The sequence below is a fragment of the Bos javanicus genome, chromosome 15 (assembly GCF_032452875.1).
Source record: "Bos javanicus breed banteng chromosome 15, ARS-OSU_banteng_1.0, whole genome shotgun sequence".
Classification (NCBI taxonomy): domain Eukaryota; kingdom Metazoa; phylum Chordata; class Mammalia; order Artiodactyla; family Bovidae; genus Bos; species Bos javanicus.
The window spans coordinates 80315896-80325374 of NC_083882.1; the positions used below are offsets into that span (position 1 = coordinate 80315896).

Here is a 9479-nt window from a genome sequence, read left to right on the forward strand (position 1 = left end):
ATATTCAGTAGTTTTAAGTCCAATATTTTTAAGTTACCAATTTGTCTAAAATTGATCAATAGTTTTAATGCCAGTTCAGCTTGCTTATTTTTAATAGACAAACTGATTCTAAGGTATATAGTGATTATTAAAAAAAAAAAAACATTCTTAAATTATCCAAAACAATTTTGAGACAGAAGAAAAATCTTTAAATGATTTACACTATCTAATTTTAAGAGTTAGTAAGGAACTACAGCACTCAAAACAATAAATTTAGCTACTCTGAACAAGATATTTTCAATATGGGTGAAACAGCTTTATATTGGAAGGAGATGTTATCTAGGACTTCCAAAGCTAAAGAGAAGTCAAAGTTTCAAAGGACAAGGTTTGCCTCACTTCAAACGTTCAAAGGATTGACTGACTCTCTTGTTAGGGGCTAATGTAGCTCGAGGCTTCAACTGAAGCCAATGCTCATTTACCACTTCAAAAATTCTAGGGCCCTTATGAAGTATGCTAAATCTACTCTGCCTCTGCTCTATAAATAAAACAACAGTGTAGATGATAGCACATCTGCTTACAACATGCTGCTGCTGCTACGTTGCTTCAGTCGTGTCCAACTCTGTGCTACACTATGGACTGTCGCCTGCCAGGCTTCCTCTGTCCATGGGATTCTCCAGGCAGGAATACTGGAGTTGGTTGCCATGCCTACTCCAGGGGAATCTTCCCGACTTAGAGTTTGAACCCACGTCTCTTGTATCTCCTGCATTGATAGGTGAGTTCTTTACCCCTAGTGCCGCCTGAGAAGCATGGTTCGCTAAATATTTTAAGCTCACTGTTGAGATCTACTGCTCAGAAAAAAATAAAATAAAAGGAAGAAAATAAGATTTCTTTTTAAAGTACTATTACTTATTGACAATGCACCTGTTCACCCAAGAGTTCTAATGGAGATGTACAACAAGATATGTGCTGTTTTTATGCCTGCTAACACAACAGAGCAATCACATTCCCCATCCATTCTGCAGCCTATAGATCAAGATATCATTTCAACTTTCAGATGTTATTATTTTAAAAATATGTTTTGTAAGGTTATGGCTGTTGTAGTTAGTGATTTCTTTGATATCTGGGCAAAGGAAATTGAAAGCTTCCAGAATGGATTCATTATTGTGAATGCCATTAAGAACATTCATGATCCATTTGGAAGATGTAAAAATACTAACATTAACAGGATTTGGGGTAAGTTGTATCCCACCTTCATGAATGACTTTGAGGAGTTCAAAATTTCAGTGGAGAGAGTAGCTGCAGATGTTGTGGAAATAGTAAGAGAACTTTATTAGAAGTAGAGACTGAAGATGTGACTGAATTGCTGCAATCTCAGGATAAAACTTTAGTGGATGAGGACTTGCTTCTTGTGGATGTGCAAAGCATATCGTTTCTTGAGATGGAATCACTGCTGGTGAAAAATGTTGTACAGATTGGTGACATGACAACAAAAAAATTAGAATATTACATAAACTTAGTTGATAAAGCAGTGACAGCCTTTGAGAGTATCAATTTGAGCTTTCAAAGTTCTGCTGTGGGTAAAATGCTGTGGAACAGCATTACATGCTACAGGCAAATCTTCTGTGACAATGTCAATTGATGTAGCAAACTTCATTGCTGCATTAGTCCACATTTTGAGCAACTGCCACCCTGAGCAGTCAGCAGTCATCAGCAGTAAAGCAATATCCTTCACCAGTAAAATGATTGTAACTCACTGAAGACTAGATTTTAATAAAGTATTTTAACTAAAATATATACGCTTTACACATAATGCTGTTGCATACTTAATAGACTATAATATAATATAAATATAACTGTTACATGAGCTGGGAAACCAAAAAATTGTGTAATTTGCTTTATTATGCCATTTATGTATTGCAGTGGTCTAGAACAAAGCCTACACTATATTTCAGGTATGTCTATTTTGGGTTTTATGCTTCTAAATAGGGAGTTGAACTATGATAATTTGTTTTTTCAAGCATATACGTTCTCTGGAATAAATGAGATTTATATAGAGCAATCATATTCCTGAGGATGCTTGGAATATTTGGTCCAATTCCACTAGTAGAAAAAAAAAGCAAAAACAAAACAGGAAACCTCGTGACAGAATGACATGGAGCCAGAGTAAACACATGTGGATTTGACCATTTCTAAGTTCCCTCTGAGCCCTAAAAGCCCACGCTTTGGCAATTCTAAGTACAGAAGCAAAAAGAGAATGTTTTAAAAAGGGCTGGTACACTGGGATGACCCAGAGGGATGGTACGGGGAGGGGGGTTCAGGATTGGGAACACGTGTACACTCATGGCAGATTCATGTTGATGTATGGCAAAACTAATACAATATTGTAAAGTAATTAGCCTCCAATTAAAATATATAAATTTAAATTAAAAAATTTTTTGCCAAAGGAAGTTTTGACCTCCTTATTTCTCAGACTTATCCTCTCAGATGAGAGGATTTAACATGAGAATGACCACCATATAAAACACAGACAGCACTTGGTCTTGAGTATCTGGAGGTCCAGATACTTGAGTATCTGGAGGTCCATTGAGTATCTGGAGCTGGGGTGCAGATACATGAACAGGATTGTGCCAGAGAAGATGGTGACCACCATCAGGTGGGACGCACAGGTGGAGAAGGTTTTGTGCCTCCATCAGCAGAGCGGATCCTCACAACAGCAGTGAGGATGCTGAGATAGGAAGTGAGAATGGTCAGGAGGCAGCTCAGCTCATTAAAACTGGCAAAAGCAAGAATGACAGCTTCATTGACACGAGTGTCTGAACAAGTGAGTTTCAGGAGGGGTGGAATGTCACAGAAAAAGTGGTTGATGACACTGGAGTGGCAGAAAGGCAGCTGGAAGGTGAGGCAATGTGAATGGCAGCATTTATGAAGCCAGTGAGGTATGTGGTCAACACCAGTAGGACGTTAAGTTGGGGGGGGACACAGTGGCCGTGTAAAGGCGAGGTTTGCAGATGGTCACATAATGGTCATAGGACATCACGGTCAACAGGAATCCCTCAATGCCAGCAAAAGAACCAAAACAGAAGAACTGAGTGGCACATTCATTGGATGAAATGACTGAGTTCTCTGCCCAGAAATTTATGAGCATTTTAGGGGCAATGACAGAAGAGTAACAGAAGTCAACAAGGGACAGGTTACTGAGGAAAAAATACATTAGCATGTGGAGATGTGAGTCAATCTTGATTAAGAGAATCATGCTAAGATTTCCAAACACAGTGATCATACAGATGACTAGAAATACCATAAAAAGAAGACTGTAGCTCTGGATGATCGCTGAACCCCAGGAGAATAAATTCAGTCACTGTCGAATGGTTGCTCATCCTTTTGTCTCAGAATGGATGATTTGCTTGCTGAGATAAGAAAGAAATTGGTGATATAAATTATGAAAAAAAAAGAAAATCAAACAGTTTATTCTCTACTATAGAATTACTTCTAAAATGTCCAAAGAACATGTGTATTAACGCTTTTTATTTTTTTAACTGCAGAACAACAAAAAGATTTCTTAAGTGAACTCAGTAACTTTTATTTTAAAATGAACATTTATCCATGCATGTGTGAAATTGTTGATAATCAGCCCCTGCTTGTCTATATCTTACCTTACCTCCCCAAGTTTTTCACCTCTTCCGTTGACCTTTTTGCCTTCACTGTCTATCATCCAGTTCCTTTACATTCTCTTTGGCAATGAAATGTAAGACATACTTGGATATATAATAAATACTTTCTGAATTCAGTTTGGTTTTTTCCTGTTTTCTCTTAAGCCCACTCTAATCAAATTTTCACTCCATCACTCCACAGAAATTGTTCTTGTCGAGGTTGTTAGGGTTCTTTATGCTGCTAAATTCAGTGGTCAATTCTCAATCTTCATCTTTTTGATCTATTGATAATATTTGGCAGAGTTAATTGCTAACTACTCCCTGAAAAACTATCATCTCTTGTCTCCCAGGACACACCATTCTGAGTTTTCCTCCTACCATATGGGCTGCTCCTTCTCAGCCTTCTTTGTTTATTCCTCTTTTCTCTGACTGTTAAGATTGGAGTAGCTCAGAACTCATTTTGTGATCTTCTTCTATTTTTTTTTCCTATTTACACTCTACCTTCATGATCTTATTCAGTCTCATGACTATAAATACTATCTATATATTTACAACTCCTGAATTTATTTCAGCCCCGACCTCTTTCCCAAATCCTAGACTTATAATGCAATCACTTACTCACATTTTCATACTAATATCAAATAATGACTCAACCTAACTCAAAGCTGATTTGCTCATGTCTTCCTTTAATTTTCCCAAACATAACATTCTCTGTCTCAAGTCAGTGACAACTCTCTACTTCCATGTGTTCAAATAAAGAATAAATACAGGCAAATAAATATTAAAGAAATTGTTCTTTTCTTTCTCACATACTATGTAACTAGTCTATCAGATAATCATGTTGTCTCTATTTTTGAAATGTCTACGTCAACAAGCCAACTTTATTTATTTCTACCATTAAGGCTCAAGTCAACATCATCTTTCACCTAGATTACTACAATAGTCCTTTAACTGACTGTTCTTTCTCTAAAATCAGTTAAATTCCACCCTATAAAATACCACTTAAAAAAATTCACAGCCATTTTGTAGATCTCTACTTTATACATATAAATATATATACATCTATCTATATGATATAAATTATATCCTATATGACATATATGATCATATATGTGTGTATGTGTTTACATATGTTTATGTATATAGATATATAGATAAAGGCTGACAATTGCAGTAGTTTCTCAAAGTGTGCATATAAGAGCATAAAATAATTTTATTTAATGTACTACACAGTGTATTAAATATGCCAAGTGCCTTGGCACTCTTTCTGCACAAAATTAATTAAATTTCCCTGCTTCATACATGAGAAGGCAATGGCAACCCATTCCAGTGCTCTTGCCTGGAAAATCCCATGGACAGAGGAGCCTAGTGGGCTGCAGTCCATGGGGTCGCACAGAGTCGGACAAGACTGAAGTGACTTAGCAGCAGCAGCTTCATACACACACAAAAACACACATATATACACAGAGAGATGCATGTGTACATGTGTGTTTGTCTGTGTATGAATAGGTTGAATATTCTATAAAGTCCTCATCTCTTATTAGTTGTCCTAAACTTCTTTCTTCTAAAAAAAAAAATTGTGTTAGTTTAGTTGCTAACCTTCAATTCAGTGTTTCAGACATTGCAATTTAGAGACATAGTGTTTTTAACATTTTTATTTATTGATCTTAATTGGAGGATAAGTACTTTACAATATTGTGATGGTTTTTGCCTACATCAATATGAATTTGCCATAGGCACATGTGTGTCCCCTCCATGCTGAGGCTCCCTCCCTGTCAACCCTATCCCTCCAGGTTGTCACAGAGCACTGAGAGGCTTTTGTCTTAATTCCTTGAATGCTTTTTGAATCCTCTTTGAAGCTTTCTATATCTAACCAGTTAGAGATAAATCAAATCATCTTACCTGCTGTCCTTAAGACATACTCACTGAAAGTAGTGGTGTTTATAAGTTTAGTTTTATTTATTGCTTTTTGGAGGAATACAATTTTTTTTCCCCTACAGTGTGAAATTTATAGCTTTGATGAAAATGGAAGTGGCCTAAGGAACTCAGCTGTGACAGACTTAAGATATGGTTAATTAATTCAACAAAGAATATAAGATGCTACTTCTGAATTTGAGGCTGAGGGTCAGATTATTAAGGTTGTGATGATGCTCTTGAGATTTAATCATCTTTGCAAAACACTAAAAAAATGAAAGCCTGAAATATACTAACCCAAAATTAAGACATCCACTTTTTTTTCACTGAGATAATTGAACTATTTTCTCCCCAGGGAGTCACTTATACCTTTGTGAATAAGTTAGGCATTTGAAGTACAAAATGTATTTTATGGTCTTAAGACTCCATTGTGAATAACACTGAATTAAATTAAATGATATAAAATTTATTAGGTCTTGCCTCAAAAATTCACAATTCCACTGAAAATATAATCCATACTCATATCTATTTTAATAGGCAAGAATACTGGAACGAGTTACCATAATCTACTCCAATTGATCCATCACTCCCGAAACACCTTCCTGAAATTGCAGTTTTTTCTCTCTTTTTATTTGCTTACTCTGTTCCATGTATAATTTGTTCCCTTACTATTCTTTTAACAAACCAAGGAGGATCTCACCTCAGGGCCTTTGATTCACCACAGATATTCATGCAATGTTATTCCTATGCAGGACTTGCTCAAATGTTATTTCCACAGGTTGCTCTACTCCCATACAACCCTTTTCTCTCACTTTAATTTATTTAAAGCACAACTCTTATCCATGTCACACACATGCATCCCACACAAACAGGAGCAAATGCCTGTGCACACATGCATACACACTTTGCTGTTGACAATAAAGTCTTCCTCACTCAAAAACAAGTTTAATGAAATCAATAATTTTGTTTTCTCACGTGGTGTATCTTCAGCATGTGTTATCTGCTGAATACATTTTTCCACTAATGTCCTTGAGAGAAACGTTGGTTAATAATTAAAAGTGGAATTAACAGGAGATTGGAGGGTTGTTCCTGGGGGATAAGATGAGTTACCTCCTCCTTTGTGGTCTCTAACAAACCTTTTGGGGATGAAGTGGTCTCATTTGGAACATTGGTATTCCACCTTCAGGTCTGTAGTGGAGAGTGGGATGGAAAGACATAGGAAACAGACATTTAGCCGATTTGAAATTATTTCTTCAACATATCATCTCATGAAAGACAGTTTTTTCCCTGTTGTTCCAACATTGACAGCCCTGACCCCACTGCAATGAGCAATAAATAAATAATTGTGTTTGATAACTGTTTATTGAAAATTATGTGAAACTTTGGCTGGGCTACAGATAAAAAGTTAGAACACTTTGACTTTGAGATTACTACACTTAAATATTTCAGTTAATTCACAAAGTCAGTAAACTATACCCCCATTATTGCTATGGCACCCTTATTATTAAACAGCTAAGACTTTCTTCTATAGTATTTGGTACTATTGACATCCATGTGAATGGAAGAGTGTTACTATTTACAATAGATGCTGTGATATACTACCCAGATTGGACTTTCAGTATTGAAGTATTTACTTCCCCAGCTTCCTAGGGCATCGACAGCTCACACCTCATAGCTGAGCTCTACTCTTGGAATATCCCTGCTGAAAGGCATTGTCATTCTGAAAGTTAGACTGCTTCCAGTGGGTGACCCATATCTAAAGCAGGTTATTATGGAGGTATAAATACCTGTTCAAATTTGAAACATCTCTGAGAAGGATAACCTCAGCTCCAGATCTCCACATGGAACTGGCTGAATACTCTGTTGCAATTTCATCACAAATTAGTTTCTTCTACCCAATCCGTTTTCCCTTACTTCTTTATCAGTATTGTTCCTGGGAACACTCTCCAGTAAATTTCCTAAATACAAATATCTGTCTCAGAGTCTATTTTCCAAGATCCAATCAAAGTCATATATATATATATATATATATATATATATATATATATATATATATATAAGAGTGAAAAAGCTCAAATTTGACATTGAGATTTAAATCTAGGCCAGCCAATTCCAAGTATTTTGATATTTTGCCAGACACTGCCTTCCTTCACTGTATTGATTCATACTATAGGCTAATAAATACACATTTAGGACACCAGGAATTTAAGAATGCATCTCATTTTACACAATATACTTTAACACAGAAAAACAGTTCAAGCAATTAGACAATACAGTTAACATGAAAACATTCTTATTCCACATAATAGGGGGATATGTAGCATGGCTTCACAGTATCTGTTGCCGTAAGATCTTCTTTAAGGCCCCTTTCACATCCTTATTTTTCAAACTGTAGATGAGGGGATTTAGCATAGGGATCACTACCGTATAAAAGACAGAGACAATCTTGTCCTGCTCCATTGAGTAGCTAGTCTTAGGACGCGAGTACATGAAGAGAATAGTCCCAAAGAATATGGTGAGAGGCACAGGTGGAGAAGGCTCTGTGCCCACCCTCTAAGGAGGGCATCCTCAAGATGGCAACGAGGATGCATAGGTAGGAAGTGAGGACGATCATAACACAGCCAATGACAGTAACACTGGAGAAAGCCATGATCACGATGCCATTGATGTGGGTATCAGAGCAAGAGAGTTTGAGCAGGGCTGGTGTATCACAGTGGAAATGATTGGTCTTATTTGAGCCACAAAAGGACAACTTGAAAGTCATTCCTGTGTGTATGGCTACATTTCCAAAGCCTGCTAGGAATGAGGTAGCTGCTAGCAAGAAGCAAATTCTCCCAGACATGAGAACTGGATACAGCAAAGGGTTCCAAATGGCTACGTAGAGGTCATATGCCATCGTAGCTAACAAGAAGCACTCAGTCCCCAGGAAGGAGCCAAAGAAATAGAACTGGGCAGCACACCCAGTAAAAGAAATGGCCTTGCTCTCAGCCACAAGGTTCACCAGCATCTTAGGAGTGACAGAAGAAGAGTAAGAGGCATCAACAAAGGAGAGACTGCTGAGAAAAAAGTACATGGGGGTGTGGAGACAAGGATCCATCTTAATTAACACAATCACCCCCAAATTACCCACCACGGTTGCCATATAGATCAACAGAAATAATCCAAAGAGGACGACCTGTAGCTCTGAATTGTCTGAGAGTCCTAAGAGGATAAATGCTGTCACTTCTGTTTGACTCCTGGTTTGCATCTCTTTCATATATCTGACACGGGCTGCAATAAGAGAAAAGATGGAACATGCTATTTGGTCAGATGAATACATGACTTTTGGGGTTCCCTGCTGGCTCTATGGTAAATGAGCTCGCCAATACAGGAGCTTCAAGTTACATCCTTGGGTGGGGAAGATCCCCTGGAGAAGGAAATGGCAACCCACCCCAGTATTTTTGCCTAGAACATTCCATGAACAGAGGAGACTCATGGTGAAGCTGAAATGCCAATACTTTGGCCACCTGATGCGAAGAACTGACTCATTGGAAAAGACTCTGAGTCTGGAAAAGATTGAAGGCAGGAGGAGAAGTGGATGAAAGAGGAGGAGATGGTTGGAAGGCATCACCGACTCAATGGGCATGTGTTTGAGCAAGCTCCAGGAGTTGGTGATGGACAAGGAAGCCCGGTGTGCTGCAGTCCATGTCGCAAACAATCAGACATGACTAAGCGACTGTATGGATGTGAGAGTTGGACTGTGAAGAAAGCTGAGTGCCGAAGAATTGATGCTTTTGAACTATGGTGCTGGAGAAGACTCTTGAGAGTCCCTTGGACTGCAAGGAGATCCAACCAGTCCATTCTAAAGGAGATCAGCCCTGGGTGTTCTTTGGAAGGACTGATGCTGAAGCTGAAACTCCAATACTTTGGCCACCTCATGCAAAGAGTTGACTCATT

General features: G+C 37.8%; 1 protein-coding gene and 2 pseudogenes across 1 annotated transcript; 1 reads left to right on the forward strand and 2 right to left on the reverse strand.

Moving 5' to 3' along the window:
- Positions 1 to 281: 281 nt before the first annotated feature.
- On the forward strand, positions 282 to 1632 carry LOC133261106 (tigger transposable element-derived protein 1-like; annotated as a pseudogene).
- An 827-nt stretch (positions 1633 to 2459) lies between these two features.
- On the reverse strand, positions 2460 to 3356 carry LOC133261108 (olfactory receptor 5AP2-like; annotated as a pseudogene).
- Positions 3357 to 7871: 4515 nt separating this feature from the next.
- On the reverse strand, positions 7872 to 8862 carry LOC133261109 (olfactory receptor 5AP2-like). Its single transcript, XM_061439666.1, is given in 2 exon segments — positions 7872 to 8061; positions 8063 to 8862. Coding segments are annotated over 2 exon segments (990 nt in total).
- Positions 8863 to 9479: the final 617 nt, after the last annotated feature.